Here is a 22,657-nt window from a genome sequence, read left to right as displayed (position 1 = left end):
CTAGTAAGGCAAGCAATGAGTCTTCTTCAGAAAAAAGGGGGGGGGGGAATTTCATTTCATCAAGTTTATCTTATCACTGTTTTTGGTTTGCGTAAAAAAAAAAATAACGTGACACGTTTGGGATGGGAATGGGGGGGGTGAGTCAGTTTGGCAGAGGATCCGTCCTCATTGCTTTTTCGCGATGTCGATTTCAGCCCAAGAAGCTGGGGTTCACCAACTTCGGGCACCTGAGGAAGAAGAAGGGGGACGACTCCGCGGACTACGTGTGCCCGATGGACCCGGCCCCGCCGGCTGCGAACGGGGCCCACAGGCCCTACTCGGGGTTCAGGGGCCTGAGCCCCATCTTCGACCGGGACACAGAAAGGCAGGAGCAGGTGGGGCAAAACAGCTGATCTGACCACGCCCATCCCCATGAGCTTGCAGCCAGTAACCCCCCCCCCCCCCACCTCGCCTGTCCCCCGCCCTCCCTGTGCCATTGCATTAACACCCAACACCCCACCACCTCAATCATGGGCATGAGCAGACAACAGAACAAAAGGATATTCACCAAGAGATTCCCGCTGGGTTCCATGCTCTTTTGACTGCGGAATCAACATTTCAGTCCTGGACCGACTGTACCATCATCTCTCAGTGCTTTAATGCAGCGTTTCCCACCCGGTGTGGCGCGGTACTCTGGTGTGCCGTCAGGCGAGGTCAGGTGTGCCGTGTGAAAAATCCTTTAAAAAAAATTTTTTTATGTTCAAATGAATTAAAAAAACCTAAATGAACAAATCCCACTCACAAAAAGCCAAAATAAATGTCATTAAAATTATTTATCGCTTAATTAAAACCCCAAAAGAACATTTAAGGCCTACTGTTGGCACGCCACACCTGCGCTGCAGGGTGTTTATTTTTTATGCTTTTGAGAGTGATGTGCCATGAGATTCTGTAAATTTGGAAAGTGTGCCGCGGAAGGGGAAAGGTTGGGAAACGCTGCTTTAGTGCATAACAGTCATGCTGTGTTTCTTAACATCGCATATTCTTTTTGTGTATTTTGAGATTATTTTGAGATTATATGAGTACACTTTGTGTAGCGAAAAGAAATCCAGCTGACTGTTGGATTCAATTTTTGAATCCTAATGGTTATTTTTGACTGTTTTTCTTCAGACAGTTGTGTAATAAACCTGTGCAATATTTGCACATTGATGAATACATCCAATATTTCTGTTCTTTCGTTGATAATGTAATGGCATAAATATCATGAAATTATATATCTACACATGTTTTGGAAGAAAATAAATATATATATTATGAATATTCCATTCTGTTATTTTGGTATAAAATTACCTAAATATTTTTATAGATAAATATACTGTTGTAATAAGTGAAGCATCTTGTCCTCATGTCATTGTAAATATTATTATCCAAAATGAGACCGGACTACAGTAATTAATAAATATCATAAAAGTCAAAGCTTTTCTCGCACAGTGCATGGTCAATTCTTCTTAACTGAGAACTAAAATCACAGTCATTGACTGTTTTACTTGGTAAATGATCTGTTATCATGTATTCTCATGTTCTTACATGCAGAAGCACACATCACATTACCATACCAACTGAAAGATAGACTAATTTCGCAAATAGTTTTGTTTATATTCAAATTTGTCTCGGCCAAGGTTTCACGTGACAAGTCTGTCGAAACAGACACTTCAAATGACCAGCAATGAAAAGGCTCATAACATGACAGTGCATGATTAACCAGTGTCAATATAACCTGCTTTTGTCAAGCTTTCCTTAACCGTGCAATGTCCCATTTTATGCAAGATGGACAAATGCATAATGGAACAAGAATATCCCATCATGCATCATGTTGGTGCTCATCTAAAGGTATGGACCTGTGGCTTGTTTTTTTTCTTTGCAAGTAAGTCATATACAATTATTATGGTGGTGACCGTATAAAATCATACAGAAATCAAGCATCCTGACCTTAATACAAATCTTTACTAACACACAAGAGCGAAGTTGAATGAAACTTTCATGCAGGTTGTAAACGTGTGACATAATCTGTAATGTGTGATACAATGTGATTGTTCATGTTAGATACTATAACATAATTTATTCAGTGGTCGCGCTAGCCCATGGAATGCTGCGGCTTTGGAACGCAGGACATTTCAACATCTGCGTTCTACACAAATTCACTTGCGTTCTGCAAAAAATAAGTATTTTTACCATAATATGCGAAATCACAACACTAGCACAGTAAATTATGTCGTTCATAAGTTTATTATGACACATGAAGCAGAATCAGGGTGAAACACGGGGACTATCAGAACAAAATAAGCTACAAATAATGTTTTGGCATTCTGATCAAATCAATTTTTTGTTGACATATATTGGCTAATAATATTTTTTTAAACCATAGAAGAGATTACTGTTTTCAATTTGCTCATGATGAGCGAGCTAGCTAGTGTGATGTCTCGTTTTTTACTTTTGATTCAAATAAAGCACTTTCTCTTTGAGTCACGCAAATGCTTCCAATGGCTGTGTAAATATTGTGATCAATAAACAGAAAAGTGAGACATCGAAAGACGATTGGCTCAAAGAAACAGGAGTAATTATTTTGTTGTGGTTCAAATCTTGGCCATCGCCCGTTGTAATAAAAAAAACCCTGGAATGTCTGCGTTTATTTATTTATTATCTGCGGGGTATTTTTCCCCCAGCGTTTTGACTCATTTTTTCTCAGTAAAAAACGCTGAATCCCGTGTTAACGCGACCACTGTTATGTCCTGGATTTAGACTCGCGAGCTTGAGAATCGAGTTATGATTGAAGGCATGAATTTATAGGTGGCGGTAACTGGTGGAACACTACAGATAGAGGCTCTTTCTGAAGGCATAAACAATCTTACAGTAAGTATAACCTAACCTGAATATTACACTAACAACACTGAATAATAACAGCAATAAAACCATTTTAATAAAGTATAAACTGTGAAAACTTACATCCGGCAAAGTTAATGGAATTACAATATTGTGTTAAAATTCTTTCTTTTTTGTTTTGACTTCGGGCGGCACGCTAGCACAGTGGTTCCCAAACTTTTAGAGCCCGCTACCGATTTAACGAGCGTGTACATTTGCTGCAATCCGGCCCTTCTTCAAACAAAGCCCAGCATGCAATATGGAATACATCCTATAAGTGCCTATATCACTGTGATCAAAGTATCAGATTACACATGTAGCATAATACAACAGATTATGTTCCTAATTACATTTTTAGGCATGCTATTTGTAACCAGTACCAGATTAGATTTTCCAAGTAATCTGGCCTGTACTGCGTTTTGCTGGGCTTCTAAATTTACTTCAGTTAGTGGAACGAGACAATTAAGTGAATTTAGTGTGAAAGTTAAATGGCTCGTGCTGAGAGTTTTTAAATGTGATGACAGGAGGCGCTATTGATAAATTGTTATGGACGTTTGATAACTTTTTCATTCAATAAATGAAATTATTGTTTTAAAAATGCGTTTTGTGTTTACTCGGTTTCTCTTTGTCTGAAATTACAATTTGACTAAAGATCTGAAAACCATTCACTGAGACAAATGTACAGTAATAGCGGAAATCAGATCCTGCCACTAAGCAGACACTCTAGTCTGGAGGATGCACTTCTGTACATTTCATTGTAGATCGCTCTAGATATCTGGTAAATTAATTAAAACAATTCGTTTATTAATTAATTAATTAATTAATTAATTAATTAACTAGCCTACTTTGATGACGTTGCGTGGATCCTATTCATATAATTAGTGCGCTACTCAATCTGACTGGTTAGGGAACCACTGGACTAGCAGCAAAGCTTGCGAGCTGTTCTCTATGATTTCACTTAAAAGTAGCCTTACAAGCCGAAGCTTTAAAGGTAATTTTCGTTTGAAAGTTTTGTTACTTCGCTTGTAACGCAAAACCGCAGGTGCGATGCTAACAGCTAATCCCTGCCCCTCACACTTCTCGCTTTCAGCACTTGCTATGCCATGACGAGGTGCTGAAGGAACTGAGAAGGGGGCAAACTGCAACGCTCTGAGGACTCGCTGATTAACATCGAACTGACCAAGGAAAACGCCACATACCTCATTTTCACTTTGAAAGCTTTACCGGCGAATTGTACCGGTTATTCTTATTTTCCCTATTATTCAGAAGTGGCACGACTGGTTTTCAGCCAAGCGGAAAAACGACACTCGACAGGCAATGGTCCCACTGTCTAACCGACGCAGGGGCATTTTTCCTATGTTGAGTTGAACTTCGGCTGTGAGATCTGTCCTATTTAAAAATATGTCTTTGTTGTAGACGTTAATGGTCATATAGCCTACGCAGGACACAACAGCCGTCGTATTTTATTTTATTTTATTTTTTTTAATTGTCAAATATTTGTGTTAAAAACAATGAACTAGGAGTTCACGACATACCCTTGTGTTTATTTAAAAGTATTATTCACCTACAATAACCAATATTTTGTATGAAGCCCACAGTATGGCTATATTAGGCTATATTAAGATATGTCTATTTTTATTTTTTATATATTTAAATAAAAATGTGGGAGTATAGGAGCTTTGGGAGTTTATTTTATTCTGACGGAATGGAATGACAAACAGGCACACCCATTTTAGAGTACTTTTGTTGTTTTCAATAAGTCAGAAACAGGTTTTTGTACCTCTTTGGTGATTTGCAAGATTACTGGCATGTTTGCCAACAGACACTATATATCCTTATCAGAATAAAGGTATTTAAGCGAGTATCCAATCCCAGCCCAGAGGCAGTTCTATGTAAATAAGGAAAAACCATTTGAGAGTCAAAGCAGAGGCAGCACCAGCACCAGGTAAATTCCTCAGTACGTAATGAAAAGTTTGCAGTTTTTACCTTCGTTCCCCAGCCTTCAACAGCCTGCATGTTCCAATAGGTATCCGGACAGGACTGTGGTGCTAGCCGTGCTCCTCCTAACAAAGCTAAGCCAAAGAACAGACTGGTGCTGGTAAGTTTTATACCGGGTTTATCCCGTTATTTACAGAGGTATCAATTAGATGAGTACCGTTACTTTACAGAGGTATTAATTAGATGAGTGTTTTTGATAGACAAATATGTTTGGACGGAAACTCAAACACCACTTCCCACGAAGGATTAAACAGAATAATTTATGTTTTTTAGGCCTAGGCCTAGATGGACAGATATCGATAGTAATCCTATCATACTGCTAATGCTCATTATGGCATGGTGCACTGCACAAAAATGAACTGAATGCATATGTGTTCCAGTACATACGGGAAACGACACTGTGAGCAGCCCCTTCTAACATGGGACAAGTACTATCCATCACAACCAGCACGCTCAGAAACCTCCTAAGGATACGGAAAGTGGTCCCGGCGGACTTCACCGTCCTCTTCGGCGCCTGCGTCCTCCTGGCGGCCAACAGGACCAAGGAGTACCTGCTGTTCCAGGACCCCGAGAACAAGTTCGTCCCCGGCGCCGGCACCCTGAACGAGATCTTCCTGATGACCTACGTCACGCGGAGCGTGCAGCTGCAGATCACCGAGGCGTTCAACTGCACCGCCATGACCAAGGAGCAGAAGATCCTGCTGGGCGCCGACTGGGTGTGGGCGGTGCTGGAGGCGCCCAGCAAGAACCCCACCATCCAGGTGGCCGTGCAGGTGCTGCACCCGGCGGACGTGGCGGACGCGGGCGAGGGCGAGGGGGCGGGGGCCCCGCCCAAGGAGTCCTACACCGAGGCCATGGAGATGGCCCACATGGAGTCGGCCGACAAGACCAAGGCCGAGCGGCTGATCGAGTTCTGCTCGTCGGTCGGGCCGGACTGCTACGCCCTCTTCCTCTTCTTCGGCCGCCGGGGCGACCCCGGGAACATCTACGGCGTGCTCAGCAACAACTTCCACGCCGCCGTCGGCAAGTGCGCCCGGATCGACCCCGCCTTCATCGACAACTTCTTCAAGGGGTCCAAGTCGTTCGCCTCGCCCGCTCGCATGCTGCAGGCCATCGTGCAGCGGACACAAGACGAGCCCGTGACCATGACCATTAAGTTCACTTAACGCTGCAGATCGGTGCTCCCTCTCCTGGCCTGGGACTTCCCCCACGCGTCTGCTGGCTTTCCCTTCAGCACTCAGTGTGTCAGGTTTGACTGAGCCTTTGACAGAATGCTAGTTATATATATATTTTTTGGTACCTTTACATTTCAACTGCAAAAAACTCTTGTTTAAAAACAAACTGTTGGAGGCGAATCTGTGTTAAAAGTTGTTTGTTAGCATATATGCTCATTTGCGGTGGCTTTTACACATTCTTGGCCCCGTCGAACAACAGATCATTCTATTGATTGTTAAATTCTTCTTTTTTTCTTGTTAGTTAGAGGGCTCAATTGTATGTAATTTATGTTAAATAATAATAATAATAACTTGAACCCTTATTTGGACAAACAAGGTTCATAAAACACCCTGTATCCAAAGCAGTGAACTAGCAGCAGTCACATTTTAACATAGGTTAAAAATAAAAATAATATATATAAAACAATGTTCTTTATATTCTTTATATATTATTGTTTATACAAGTAAACAGGCAACTCAAAGTGCTTCACCGTGGTTAAATTCTTTTAAAATGTCTTAAAATACATAAGACGTCCCAACAAGTATAAAAATGAAAGTGATGTCCACCCCAGGTGAATATTCCGTTAAAGGCTCAATCAAATCTGACCGAGTGCTGAACTGAAACGCCAGACCTGCCACGTACACAGTCTGAGACCCCCGGGGGCAAGGCTGAGGGACACATACAAAACAAAACCACCCCGACTCCCCACCCCTTCTGAAAAAGAAAAAAAACCTAGCAGCTGACTTCCCTGCTTGTGCCACCCAGAGCAGGTTAAACTTAAATTGGCTCGCATCCATGACAACACCGAAACCCCCCTGGATCCTCCAAACTCCTTCCGTGTTGAGACATCTTTGTCAAAAGGGTCCGTGTCTTGACATGGATCCAGAGAATGAATTCCAAAGGGTGTCTTTACCACCTACAAGGACACTATAGCTTAAAGTAATTAACAGGCTTTCTACAGTGTTCACACTAGATACCCCCATGTGGCCTGTTGGGGGAAACTAAACTACACTACATTAAATTTATGAATTATTTAAATGTGTACGTTTTTGCACCTTCAGCGATTTTATGAAATGTAATGGTTTTAATTATAATCGTGTACTAACTGTACTTAATGTGGTCTGTCACAGTTAGACGCCTGCAAGGGGAGGCTATAATTAATGCATCAATCGTGTGTGTAAATGCTGGATGCATATGATTGATCATTATTTTTTATCTTAAAGGAGTCTCATATTTTGTCTTTGATTGCACCTGAATTACATTTTTTATCGTAACATGAAGAAGAACAGCCATTTGTACGTTTTCACAAAGGTCGGTGTGACCAAAATGTCAGCGTTTGTGAAACCTTAAAACTGGCGAGGTTTTGGTAAAGACAGAGTGCAATAGCTGTGCTGTCTATTCATCCAAGTATCAGTAACAAATTATATTGTTTACAATGGATATAAAATGTTTTTAAATTAAAACACAGTAAATGTATTGCTTTCATGTTGAGACAAAAACTGCTGTTTCTCAGTAAGAGATGATCCATGTTGATGCAAATTTTGGGAGGGCTTTAATGAAATGCAACCAAAACTTGTCTGCTAGTATGTCTACTAATTCAACTATAGTAGCAGGTTTGGTGTTTGACTTTGTCAAATGACTTGAAAACTTCAGGTATTATATAGTAAGCAAAATTTAAATAAATCATACTTGATACCTTGCCATTTTATCTTCATTCATTGTGCCCAGTTGAAACTTTCCAATTGTGCTTCTCTCATGATTCTTTTTGTCAAAGTTCAGGCATTGTTGGTAGTTTTAACTGGACTGATTATTCCAGCGTTTCCCTGCCGGTGTGCTGTCAGGCGAGGTCAGGTGTGCTGTGTGAAAAATCCATAAAAAAGTTTTTTAATGTTCAAATGAATTTTAAAAAACTTAAATGAACAAATCCCATTCACAAAAGCCAAAATAAATGTCATTAAAATGCATATCGCTTAATTAAAACCCCAAAAGAACATTTAGGCCTAGTGTTGGCACGTCACATGGACAGTCGTAGTGAGCTGCAGGGTGTTTATTTTTAATGCTTTACAGAGTGGTGTGCCATGAGATTCTGTAAATTTGGAAAGTGTGCCGTGGAAGGAAGAAGTTTGGGAAACGCTGGATTATGCATCAAAATGCATATTATATATATATATATATATATATATATATATATATATTCTCCTCATTCGTATACTGTGCGGTGGGAACAAGACTGTAGTCGTGGCTGAATGAAACTCGCCCATCCCTGAGGGACACGAGAACCAATGAGGAATCAGCTGCCACCAATTTGGCACAGGCCGATTTTAAAATCATACCATAGAGCCCAAATGTGCACTAGACCAGCTAGCGATTCACTGATTCAAGTGACACTGCTCATTCTAAAATATTGTTAAAGACATTACAGATGTATAGCACAAACTTAAACATGTTACTGGACAAGGTGTATTGAAGAGTTTCTCATTCGGTAAGCAGAAAAAAAAAAAAAACTTTTCAAGGACAGATGACTGCTTAAAATGGTGTATGATTTCATTTACTGTAAATAAATATATGGAATTTATTTACAGTAAATGAATATATATATATATTCCAAAAAGTTTTTTTGGAACTATTTCTTTTGGAATATATATATATTCCAAAAAGTTTTTTTGGAACTATTTCTCATGAAGAGGGTTATATTTGCTTTGTTCTTTTGGCACTCGGTAGAGGACTGAATTGCGCGTGTACAAACCTGAAATGGCTACTGTAGCAGCAGCATACAAAACGTTATTGGCCGTGTGACATTTATGACACGTCACATTTATACTGCCTCTCCCCTATATGGAGTCTCGTGACTTTTAATATCCAAAAAGACCAACGTTAGACATTAAATGGTTTTGTACTAAACCAGAAATATGGAACATTAGATCAAGACATCAAAATGACCAACTAAATAATAATTATGGCTGATGTCTTTAGATATTGCCTACTTCAAACCACTGTGGGGACTACCGGGTTTGTTCTTATTTTTGTTTTGCCTCATTAATATATTAGTTGCTATCATTATTTGGGTGTGAAGACAACTGATTGTGTCAACTACATGGAGAGTCAGTTAGTTATTTGAAGTATAACTCGAAATCCTGCTGGGCCCCAGCCATCTACACCTGGAATTGCCTCTCCCGGTTCTCTCAGTCTTTGCCCGAGGGAGGCTCCATTCAAAAGCGTCCTCCATTTTGTAGCGCAGATGTCAGAGCTTGGGTAGACACGTGTCCTGGATCATGGGAGGCGGGCCGCGCATGGCGAGAAGGTGGCTTGCCGGAGGGGGCAGGTGGTCTTTAATCGTGCCGGTGTCCACAAATTCGGTGCTCCATTCCCAGCCCACGAGGAGAGACGCCATTGACCGTTTTTTCAACATGGGAGGTTTTCATTCTCAGCTGCCACCTTTGCTCCAAGTTCGTGATGTCACTGCGAGCTGATTAAAAATGGCCCGTGCAATACGACTGTGTATGAACTGACCGACTCATTCACCCCCTGCGCCTCATTCCTAAATAAAGACCTGAGCTGTGTGAGAGGGAAACACGACTCTGAAAGCTCTAATGGAACCTCTCAGCTCCAGCTCGGGGGTAGAAGGCAAAACAGAAACAAACTCTGTATTTGCACAAGAGGGTGGGATGGTGGAGGCAGAGGAACGCCCATTTTTATCCCCGCCCCCTGATGCCTCTGACCTCTGATAACCCAGCATCAGCACAAGTGCTCCTAACCGTCACTGAACTGGCAACGTGAATGAAACTTCAAAAGACGGGCCTCAGACGAAGTCACTACATTATATATTATGCATATTATAACTTTTTAAAAGTTATTTCAGGTGTTTAACCTGTTGGACAACAAACATACACAATAACAAATATCTTTATTTTAATAAAAAACAAAACACTGCGGCTCAAAGCTCTCACTGAATTTATGTGTGGCTCTTCAGTGCAGCCACTAGCTCCTCCCTCTGCCGAATGACCTTTTCAGGCCATTGCCATGGAAACAAAATGCTTTGCAAACCAACTTCCACCAAAAGGTGAAATGCCTTAATAAAGGTTATATTACTTTGTCTTCCATTTGTAGGAGGTGTTAAAGAAGTCAGTTTTAATTGCATTATTAATGTCTGGCATTGCACCATTGTTTGTCATTTAAGTGCAAGCTAATAGAACAGGCTCATTTAAAAAAGCATTTGAAATCTTTGGGTACCTGAAACTCCAAGTAGTACATCCCATTCCAATCAATAAATATGTGATTCTAAACAATATGTGGAGACAGACACAGAGATGTACACATTTATAATCTGTGAACAAGCATTTCTCCACTTGCATCTGATCTCATTTCTGTACAGCGAGGTTTGCAGCTGCAGTTGGGGTATGTACCTGCAGTTGTGGTTTGTACCTGTAGTTGTAGTTTGTACCTGCAGTTGGGGCATGTGCTTTAATGTTTCAGGGTTTTTAAGGTCACATCATTGAGCGCAAATTGGTATTTGCATGTCTCATACAAAAGTACGCATCACCCACATGTAAGCAGAGTATTTCTTTGATAGAAAAATGACAGTGCTTCACCAAGTATTCAAACCTAACTACTGAAACAACCCACTACCCACCCTAGCAATAACACACTCTGGAGAGTGTTTATGCAAACATCACACCTACCTACCAATACAACACTTGTGGGTTTTTATTTAAATGTTGCACCCACCCTAGGAATAAGACACTCTAGAATGTTTATCTAAATATTACCCTAAATGAAAATTTACCTTAACTTTACTTCACCTTAAATTTACCTTATCTGACTTTTCATCAGTCTGAATAGCAAATTTGCCTTGAAGAGAAAAACAATTGGTATAACCCAATGAAAATGTACCTCATGCTGTTACACATTTATCTGTCTTAAACATTCTCCGTCAGATGTTACACACTTGGTGCATACTCGTTCAAAGAAGCCTGTAATGGACTATCACCGTATGGTAGTAACGTTTGTTCATTATTGAGCACTACATCAAGGATAACACTGCCCTCTTTTGGTCAAGAATAGAAAATAAAACGAGGGCACCCTCATTTCAATCCAGCAGATTGTAATATTTTTTTTTAATATGGCGACAAACTGTACACGTGAAAAAGCACCGTAATCAAACCATTTGTAAAGCACTCACTCTTTATGCACAAGCAGCTCACAGGGACCTCTGAACAGTCGATCTTATCCCCGATGTTCATGGTGTCCAGGTGTGGTGACATCATTCCCCCTTTCGGGTAGTTTGGGTAGTTATTTTTTACAGGAGAGGACATGCTGCGACATCTTGTTTCTTGGGATGGGGCGCAATGCTGCACATGATTTTTGTGCAACAGGCGTCACGCATCCTCCGTCAGGTGGAGAAAGCCTTACGTGTGTGTGCTGCACGAACAATACAGCTTTAATGAGCTGTATTGCTCGTGCAGGCTGATAAGCACTCCTGATTGGCAGACAGCGCACGATCATGGCTACAGCTACCAGCCTTCAGCCTGGTTTGCAGCGGCAGCACGTTTTCACAGATTTATTCGTTTTCGTGTCGGTGCGGGTGCGCTCTCTCTCTCGGCACGCGGAAAACGACGGTTCACTCCCGGAACTAACGCATCTACCCCCCAGGGGTGTCACTCCGGCGTGTGACATTTTTCAATTGTGTTTTTTTCATTAAGATGGAAAGGAAATCATATTCATTTACCAACAAAAATGAAATGAATTAACAGAAATGTGTTTTCAGAAATGCATGATTTCAGTGGAAAATGACGAAATACATGAGTCTAGTCTTTCCTCCTGAAACTAAAACAAATGTGCTTTTTTCATTAAGATGGAAAGTAAATCATATGTTTGAAATGTGTGAAGAAATGTATGATGAGAAATGTATTTCTGTGGGAAACAACAAAACACATAAGAGTACAGTTTTATGCACAGAAAGAGAAAGAAAGAAACACTGCTGAAATATTAAAGTTTCTTTCATTACGATGGATGGGAAATCATATTCATGTAACAGTCAAATAAATGTATGAAATGTGTTTAAAAAAGGAAAGATATATCATCAGTTTCAGTGGAAAAAACAACCAAATACAGAAGACTATTGTCTCATGTCCAGGAAATGAGGAAAAAAAGTGAAACATTTTTACATTTCATTTTTTGATTCATATGGACATGATATCATATACAACATCCATGGTTAAATAAATAAACTAAAATGCGTCTGAAGACATTTATGACAAAAATGTGGAATGTATATATAAGAACCATGGTGCAATAAATATGTCTTCTAAGAAATTTATGATGAAAAATGAAAAAGTGAGACTGGAAAACAGCAAAATACATACGACTATAGCAGGGGTGGAGCTAGCCTGTCATTCATTTGGGTGAGAGGCATGATGAGACTGAGCCCACTTAAATACATTTCAACATCAACTCTGAAAAAATAAGCAGTAGTTATATTATTTGTTTTGAACACAAATAATAAACAATTTTACTTGTCAACATTTATTAAACAATGTCTACGTTTGGGTACTCAGGTTCCCCCCCAAACTGCTCATATGGGTGTGCTGCACCCACAGCACCCCTGCGAATTCCGCGTCTGGTTGTGCACAGCTGGATCAGGACTGCTCAGCTGAATTTCAGGGCTACACATGAAATGCTCCAAAGGAACAAGCTGGGAAATAATTCAGGTCACCGTGACAACAGCATAAAAGACCAATATCCAGCCTGTATACAACAGATCTAGAGGGAATGGAACAAACACATTTTCCATCTCCGAGACCCAGCAAATATCTTCGGGACCCAGCAAACAACCAAGAATCCGAACAAGGAGGGACTTCTACTTTCACAACTGGATCCCCAAACTAAGCCTCAGTGCTCATTGCAGGAGGGACCGGCATAGCTGCGGATAACCAGGTCCCCATTGACTCTGCCGACACCCTGGATGCAGAACCACTCAGTACAGTTGCAACAGGAATAGGGAATCCTAAACTTGTGACCAATCGCTGTGCAGTAATTGTATTCATTAGAAAGAATGCACAAATCCTTGCTTTTCAATATAATAAATGTCACAGCGACCTGTTGGAAGGTTAAGGCTGTCCACTGTGCACAGGAAAGAGATTAACCACAGGATCTATTGGCATCGTGGTCAATCTCTTGTAAACAGACCATGTGACCTAAAAGCACCACGTAACGGTATGCTTTCTGCCATTTTTAAATAAATATCTTAGACATCCGAAGGGTCAAGAATTGTAACTTGTTTTCACCAGCAGATATTGGTGAAATGTGTTGGCGAATTTGTTTTTACACTTACACCTTGAAATGAGTACAGTAATTTTGTTTTTATAAGTAATGCGCTATACATAAAACGAAATTTGACCAATTCTGCTGCTGAAGAACGATTTCGGGCACAACTTTCACAGCTGAGAAGTTAAAAATGGTGAACTCAGCGCACTGCTGCAAAGGCAAGCCTTTTATTCTGAGGGACGAGACCGGCTGATTCTAACCTCTTTCGCTACGAGTGGCACTGCGCATTTTTGTATTCGGGATTTAGCTGCGTGATGGGACGGATGGGACCTTTCCCGGCTTTTCCTCCATCCGCCCTCGCTTGGAGGAGGAAGTAGAGCAATGTGACGATGACGACGGATACTGCGATAAGCATGGGGACGATCTGCAACAAATAACCAAGGCGCGCGGTTCCTTCGCAGAAATTGCGTTCATTTCTGCGTAAAATTATTTCATAACGGCACTTTCTAGAAGATATCTCTTCTTTTAATTGACGAACTTCTTTTAATTGATAAACACACTATAAGTATGAACACAGGTTTATCTCAGGGAACTCAAGCACTTTAAAAGAGGTGGGGGAGGCAGTGTAGAATAATGGGTAAGGCATTGGTCTTGTAATCTAAAGGTTCACACACAAAGTCCGATTCAGTGGTAGGACCTATTTTTTACAGTCTCTGGGTAGGACACAGCCCTTGTACCCCTGAGCACCCAACCTGTATTGCCTCAGTATATATCCAGCTGTATAATTGGATACAATGTACATGCTATGAAAAAAGAGGTGTGCAAGTTGCCCTGGATAAGATCGTATGATAAATGCCTGAATTGCAATGTAAGGTTGAAAGAACATTCTTGTCAGTCAACAAATACATTGTCACTCAGAAATAATCTACATCAATTGATACTAACAGAACACAGGCGATGACTGACAACAATCTTCCCACAGTGGCATGTGCTTACTTGAGTGCAGAGAACCACAGACATGCGGAAAACATTTTATGGTAGGCTATTACAAGTACGGCATTGCCGTCCGCACAATATTTGGAACGCTTTTTTAGCCTCTGTTCCAGAAATGCAGGGGCGTCAGTGCAGTGCCTCGTTCATGCGACAATAATTTTCAACCAGCTAGTTCGGAAGTAGGCCTATACTGCCCTACAAAGCCTAACTGCAGTAACTACGCAAAGGGTAAAACTGAGAAAAATGGCTTTAAAGTATTTTAACTGGCCAGCCAAATGTGTTATAGGTATATCAGTGATATTGCACTAATTGTACATGTTCATGAGGTAAATTTTATGCCCAAAAACCATGATGGCTGATTTGACCTTTAACCCCAAAAATGTAGTTACTGCACTTTGCCTTTGCATTGCCTTAAATGGTTCTAAGAGCAATGCAAAAGCAAAGTGCAGTAACTACAATGTTCTCAGCTTTTATATTGTGTTGTCAGTGAACAAAAACTATTTTGACACTGATTTTGTTATAATTGTATTTAACAGTAGGCTATTTAACAACTCTACTTATGGATTTGTGCATGTTTAATTAAGTCTGGACAAATTGAGAATTTTAGACGTTTAGTCTTAATATCATTTCATTTCACTTTTTTACTTATTCACCTATCTAGATAATTATTTTCCTATCAATTAAACTTTGCATCATCATCTTCAATTTCATCATCGTTGTCATCACCACCACTGTTGTTGCCTTGATGACAATCACATTAATAATTTTCATTATCCTTGTCTTTACTATTTAACACAATGAATAAATACAAGGCTACACTGAATCACAGTACAATGTGTTCATTATATTACATGTTTTAAACAGCGGCGTGTTTTGGTGGAGCGCAAAACTTTCCTTTAAACTAATTGATCTCAAACTGTTTTAATTAATTTTCAGTGATTAACAAGCATGCAAACGATCTGACTAATCAATTGGAAAGTGACAGACAGCTTCTTCGCATTGTGTTAGGGAGATTAAATGATAAATGCGATTTAGAAAAATCCGTTTTAATCACTAAGCAGTGGCAGAAACTTCCTGATTTTCCTTGAGTATCAATACAATTAATCCACAAAATAGGCTACTCAATACTATCATATATAGCCAGCTCTCCCCAAATAGGCAGTTTTAGCGAGTAGCCTAGGCCTTATAGCCTACATTTATTTTCATTTGCAGTACGAAATTGTGCACATTTTTAATCTATATTATTTGTGGATACATGCGCTTCTTTCTCCGCACTCGTATTCCTACAATGCGTAGGCTAGATTGTAAACAATCTTTAAGTGCATGACATGGCATCGGCGATGATGTGAAGTTACAGATGATAATGTTACAGCTACAGGAGCAGGTAAGATAACGCTAGCTAACTAAACATCGCCTGTCAGTCAGCATATATAGCGAGGCTGACAGGTGTTTTATAATGTGATTGCTAGTTTCTCAACGCTTAATGTCATCGTTACTTAGCGTACCTGGGTATTTTCTTTTCAACACCAGTTCCACTATCCTCTTTCCCCTGGATAGTGCCATCTTAAACAGCTTTGTTGTGTGAGGTTAGATGGGTGAAATCGGCTGGTGGTAGAATCCCAAAGCAGTCGCGTGAGGTAACTTAGATGGGTAGATCGTAAAATCGGCCGGTAGAATCCCAAAGCAGACCGCAGTAACTTCACTTACTGCGGTCTGCCATGGTTTTGAGTCGGGTTTTGTAGTTACTGCAATTTTTATACCGTTTTTTCTCTAAAACTTTGTCACAAGATAAAACAGATATCAAGAAGTTCATTTTTAGTTATAACTCAATTTCGACCAAAATGTAGTTACTGCGGTTAGCCTTTGGACGGCAGTATAGGCTTATGTCCAAAATGTGAAAATAATGCAAAAAAAGTAAAAATGCAATTAATTGATTTGGATCAATAGGAAATCATCTTTATTGAACAACCCCGGTGAAATAAATGAGTAACAATGTGTTTGAAGACTTTTTTGGAAGAAATATATGTCAGTGGAAAATCAGAAAAATACATAAGGCTATAGGCTTATGTCCAAAATGTGAAAAAAATACAATAAATTAAAAAATGCAATTCATTAATTCCAATGCATGGGAAATCATCTTTATTGAACAACCCCGGTGAAATAAATGAGCAACAATGTGTTTGAAGACTTTTTGGAAGAAATATATGTCAGTGGAAAATCAGAAAAATACATAAGGCTATAGGCTTATGTCCAAAATGTGAAAATAATGCTAAATTTTTAAAAATGCAATTCATTAATTCCAATGCATGGGAAATCACCTTTATTGAGCAACCACAATGAAATAAATGAGCAACAATGTGTTTGAAGACTTTTCTGGATAAAAATCTGTGTCAGTGGAAAATTAGAAAAATACATAAGGCTATAGGCTTATGTCCAAAATGTGAAAATAATGCAAAAAAAGTAAAAATGCAATTAATTGATTTGGATCAATAGGAAATCATCTTTATTGAACAACCCCGGTGAAATAAATGAGTAACAATATGTTTGAAGACTTTTTTGGAAGAAATATATGTCCGTGGAAAATCAGAAAAATACATAAGGCTATAGGCTTATGTCCAAAATGTGAAAATAATGCTAAATCTTTAAAAATGCAATTCATTAATTCCAATGCATGGGAAATCACCTTTATTGAACAACCACAGTGAAATAAATGAGCAACAATGTGTTTGAAGACTTTTCTGGAGAAAAATCAGTGTCAGTGGAAAATCAGAAAATACATAGGCTATAGCTTATGTCCAAATGTGAAAATAATGCAATAAATGTAAAAATGCAATTAATTGATTTGGATCAATAGGAAATCATCTTTTTGAACAAACCCGGCGAAAGAAATGAGTAACAATGTGTTTGAAGACTTTTTTGGAAGAAATATATGTCAGTGGAAAATCAGAAAAATACATAAGGCTATAGGCTTATGTCCAAAATGTGAAAATATACAAAAATTCAAAAATGCAATTCATTAATTCCAATGCAAATCACCTTTTTGAGAACCACAATGGAAATAAATGAGCAACAATGTGTTTGAAAACTTTTTCTGGATAATAATCTGTGTCAGTGGAAAATTAGAAAAATACACAAGGCTTATGTCAAAATTGAAAATAATGCAAAAAATAAAATGCAATTAATTGATTTGGATCAATAGGAAATCATCTTTATTGAACAACCCGGTGAAATAAATGAGCAACAATGTGTTTGAAGACTTTTTGGAAGAAATATATCTCAGTGAAAATAGAAAAATACATAAGGCTATATACTTAAGTCCAAAATGTGAAAATAATGCAACAAATGTAAAAATGCAATTAATTGATTTGGATCAATGGAAATCATCTTTATTGAACAACCCGGTGAAATAAATGAGTAACAATATGTTTGAAGACTTTTTGGAAGAAATATATGTCCGTGGAAAATCAGAAAAATACATAAGGCTATAGGCTTATGTCCAAAATGAATCATAATGCAAATTTAAAAATGCAATTATTAATTCCCAATGCATGAAATCACCTTTATTGAACAACCACAGTGAAATAAATGAGCAACAATGTGTTTGAAGACTTTTCTGGAGAAAATCAGTGTCAGTGGAAAATCAGAAAATACATAGGCTATAGGCTTATGTCCAAAATGTGAAAATAATGCTAAATTTTAAAAATGAATTCATTAATTCCAATGCATGGGAAATCACTTTATTGAACAACCACAGTGAAATAATGAGCAACAATGTGTTGAAGACTTTTCTGGAAAAAATCAGTGTCAGTGGAAAATCAGAAAAATACATAAGGCTATAGGCTTATGTCCAAAATGTGAAAAATATACAATAAATTCAAAAATGCAATTCATTAATTCCAATGCATGGAAATCATCTTATTGAACAACCCGTGAAATAAATGAGCAACAATTGTTTGAAAAACTTTTTGGAAAGAAATATATGTCAGTGGAAAATCAGAAAATACATAAGGCTATAGGCTTATGTCCAAAATGTGAAAATAATGCAAATAATTTAAAAATGCAATTATTGATTCCAATATGGAAATCATCTTTATTGAACAACCACAGTGAAATAAATGAGCAACAATGTGTTTGAAGACTTTTTGGAAAAATTATGTCAGTGGAAAATCAGAAAAATACATAAGGCTATAGGCTTATGTCCAAAATGTGAAAATAATGCAATAAATTAAAAATGCAATTAATTGATTCCAAGGCAATGGAAATCACCTTTATTGAACAACCACGTGAAATAAATGAGCAACAATGTGTTTGAAGACTTTTTGGAAGAAATATATGTCAGTGGAAAATCAGAAAATACATAAGGCTATAGGCTTATGTCCAAAATGTGAAAATAATGCTAAATTTTTAAAAATGCAATTCATTAATTCCAATGCATGGAAATCACTTATTGAACAACCCAGTGAAATAAATGAGCAACAATGTGTTTGAAGACTTTTTTGGAAGAAAATATGTCAGTGGAAAATCAGAAAAATACATAAGGCTATAGGCTTATGTCCAAAATGTGAAAATAATGCAAAAATTAAAATGCAATTATTGATTCCAATATGGAAATCATCTTTATTGAACAACCCCAGTGAAATAAATGAGTAACATGTGTTTGAAGACTTTTTGGAAGAAATATATGTCAGTGGAAAATCAGAAAAATACATAAGGCTATAGGCTTATGTCCAAAATGTGAAAATAATGCAATAAATGTAAAAATGCAATTAATTGATTTGGATCAATAGGAAATCATCTTTATTGAACAACCCCGTGAAATAAATGAGCAACAATGTGTTTGAAGACTTTTGGAAGAAATATATGTCAGTGGAAAATCAGAAAAATACATAAGGCTATAGGCTTATGTCCAAAATGTGAAAATAATGCACAAATTAAAATGCAATTAATTGATTCCAATCCATGGAAATCATCTTTATTGAACAACCACATGAAATAAATGAGCAACAATGTGTTTGAAGATTTTTTGGAAGAAATATATGTCAGTGGAAAATCAGAAAAATACATAAGGCTATAGGCTTATGTCCAAAATGTGAAAATAATGCTAAATTTTTAAAATGCAATTCATTAATTCCAATGCATGGAAATCATCTTTATTGAACAACCCGTGAAATAAATGAGCAACAATGTGTTTGAAGACTTTTTGGAAGAAATATATGTCAGTGGAAAATCAGAAAAATACATAGGCTATAGGCTTATGTCCAAAATGTGAAAATAATGCTAAATTTTTAAAATGCAACCATTAATTCCAATTCATGGGAAATCACATTTATTTAACAACCACAATGAAATAAATAGCAACAATGTGTTTGAAGACTTTTCTGGATAAAAATCTTTTCAGTGGAAAATCAGAAAAATACATAAGGCTATAGACTAAGTCCAAAATGTGAAAATAATGCAACAAATGTAAAATGCAATTAATTGATTTGGATCAATAGGAAATCATCTTTATTGAACAACCCGTGAAATAAATGAGTAACAATATGTTTGAAGACTTTTTGGAAGAAATATATGTCCGTGAAAATCAGAAAAATACATAAGGCTATGGGGCTTATGTCCAAAATGTGAAAATAAGGCTAAATCTTTAAAAATGCAATTCATTAATTCCAATGCATGGGAAATCACCTTTATTGAACAACCACAGTGAAATAAATGAGCAACAATGTGTTTGAAGACTTTTTTGGAAGAAATATGTCAGTGGAAAATCAGAAAAATACATAAGGCTATAGGCTTATGTCCAAAATGTGAAAATAATGCAATAAATTAAAAATGCAATTGATTCAACGCATGGAAATCACCTTTATTGAACAACCCGTGAAATAAATGAGCAACAATGTGTTTGAAGACTTTTTGGAAGAAATATATGTCAGTGGAAAATCAGAAAAATACATAAGGTATAGGCTTATGTCCAAAATGTGAAAATAATGCTAAATTTTTAAAATGCAATTCATTAATTCGAATGCATAGGAAATCATTTTTGAACAACCCGGTGAAATAAATGAGCAACAATGTGTTTGATGACTTTTTGGAAGAAATATATGTCAGTGGAAAATCAGAAAAATACGTAAGGCTATAGGCTTATGTCCAAAATGTGAAAATATGCTAAAAATGTAAAATGCAATTATTGATTTGGATCAATAGGAAATCATCTTTATTGAACAACCCCGTGAAATAAATGAGTAACAATGTGTTTGAAGACTTTTTGGAAGAAAATATGTCAGTGGAAAATCAGAAAAATACATAAGGCTATAGGCTTATGTCCATAATGTGAAAATAATGCAATAAATGTAAAATGCAATTAATTGATTTAGATCAATAGAAATCATCTTTATTGAACAACCCCGTGAAATAAATGAGTAACAATGTGTTTGAAGACTTTTTGGAAGAAATATATGTCAGTGGAAAATCAGAAAAATACATAAGGCTATAGGCTTATGTCCAAAATGTGAATATAATGCAATAAATGTAAAATGCAATTAATTGATTTGGATCAATAGGAAATCATCTTTATTGAACAACCCGTGAAATAAATGAGAACAATGTGTTTGAAGACTTTTGGAAGAAATATATGTCAGTGGAAAATCAGAAAATACATAAGGCTATAGGCTTATGTCCAAAATGTGAAAATAATGCTAAATTTTTAAAAATGCAATTATTATTCACAATGAGAAATCATCTTCATTGAACAACCACAGTGAAATAAATGAGCAACAATGTGTTTGAAGACTTTTCTGGAGAAAAATCAGTGTCAGTGGAAAATCAGAAAAATACATAAGGCTATAGGCTTATGTCCAAAATGTGAAAATAATGCTAAATTTTTAAAAATGCAATTCATTAATTCCAATGCATGGGAAATCATCTTCATTGAACAACCCCGGTGAAATAAATGAGTAACAATGTGTTTGAAGACTTTTGGAAAAATATTGTCAGTGGAAAATCAGAAAAATACATAAGGCTATAGGCTTATGTCCAAAATGTGAATATAATGCAATAAATTAAAAATGCAATTAATTGATTCAGCACATGAAAATCACCTTTATTGAACAACCCAGTGAAATAAATGAGCAACAATGTGTTTGAAGACTTTTGGAAGAAATATATGTCAGTGGAAAATCAGAAAATACATAAGGCTATAGGCTTATGTCCAAAATGTGAAAATAATGCAATAAATTAAAAATGCAATTAATTGATTTGGATCATGGAAATCATCTTTATTGAACAACCACGGTGAAATAAATGAGCAACAATGTGTTTGAAGACTTTTTTGAAGAAATATATGTCATTGGAAAATCAGAAAAATACATAAGGCTATAGGCTTATGTCCAAAATTGAAAATAATGCTAAATCTTTAAAAATGCAATTCATTAATTTCAATGCATGGAAATCACCTTTATTGAACAACCACGTGAAATAAATGAGCAACAATGTGTTTGAAGACTTTTTGGAAAAAATCAGTGTCAGTGGAAAATCAGAAAAATACATAAGGCTATAAAATGTAAAATAATGCAATAAATGTAAAATGCAATTAATTGATTTGGATCAATAGGAAATCATCTTTATTGAACAACCCGTGAAATAAATGAGAACAATGTGTTTGAAGACTTTTTGGAAGAAATATATGTCAGTGGAAAATCAGAAAAATACATAAGGCTATAGGCTTATGTCCAAAATGTGAAAATAATGCAAATTTTAAAATGCAATTCATTAGATTCAATGCATGGATATCATCTTTATTGAACAACCCCGTGAAATAAATGAGAACAATGTGTTTGAAGACTTTTTGGAAGAAATATGTCAGTGGAAAATCAGAAAAATACATAAGGCTATAGGCTTATGTCCAAAATTGAAAATAATACAAAAAATTAAAAATGCAATTCATTAATTCCAATGCATGGAAATCATCTTTATTGAACAACCGTGAAATAAATGAGCAACAATGTGTTTGAAGACTTTTGGAAGAAATATATGTCAGTGGAAAATCAGAAAATACATAAGGCTAAGGCTTATGTCCAAAATGTGAAAATAATGCAATAAATTAAAAATGCAATTAATTGATTTGGATCAATGGAAAATCATCTTTATTGACAACCACGGTGAAATAAATGAGCAACAATGTGTTTGAAGACTTTTCTGGAGAAAAATCATGTCATGGGGAAAATTAGAAAAATACATAAGGCTATATGCTTATGTCCAAAATATGAAAATAATGCTAAATTTTTAAAAATGCAATTCATTA

The 22,657-nt window shown here is 37.0% G+C and overlaps 2 protein-coding genes across 15 annotated transcripts in view; both read left to right on the top strand.

Moving 5' to 3' along the window:
• Window positions 1–5,413, top strand: part of ppfibp2b (PPFIA binding protein 2b) — a 62,010-nt gene extending 56,597 nt beyond the window's left edge. For 9 of the 14 annotated variants that reach the window (XM_064313983.1, XM_064313987.1, XM_064313985.1 and 6 more), the window contains 5 exons: window positions 195–374; window positions 1,804–1,866; window positions 2,824–2,886; window positions 4,922–4,993; window positions 5,274–5,413. In XM_064313983.1, coding sequence (XP_064170053.1) covers window positions 195–374; window positions 1,804–1,866; window positions 2,824–2,886; window positions 4,922–4,993; window positions 5,274–5,297 — 402 coding nt within the window. In that variant the 3' untranslated portion in view covers window positions 5,298–5,413. Of the gene's footprint in view, window positions 1–194; window positions 1,453–1,803; window positions 1,867–2,823; window positions 2,887–3,985; window positions 4,567–4,921; window positions 4,994–5,273 lie in introns of those variants that run through there. The other 5 variants (XM_064313989.1, XM_064313996.1, XM_064313986.1 and 2 more) reach the window with 4 other exon arrangements.
• Window positions 5,313–7,811, top strand: rep15 (RAB15 effector protein). The gene has a single exon (XM_064313999.1). It carries the CDS (start codon window positions 5,313–5,315, stop codon window positions 6,057–6,059), a length of 747 nt encoding a protein of 248 aa, XP_064170069.1. The 3' UTR covers window positions 6,060–7,811.
• The last annotated feature ends 14,846 nt before the right edge of the window (window positions 7,812–22,657 follow it).

This window comes from Anguilla rostrata, chromosome 16 (assembly GCF_018555375.3).
Source record: "Anguilla rostrata isolate EN2019 chromosome 16, ASM1855537v3, whole genome shotgun sequence".
NCBI classification, from domain to species: domain Eukaryota; kingdom Metazoa; phylum Chordata; class Actinopteri; order Anguilliformes; family Anguillidae; genus Anguilla; species Anguilla rostrata.
This window is presented reverse-complemented; position numbering and strand designations above follow the sequence as displayed.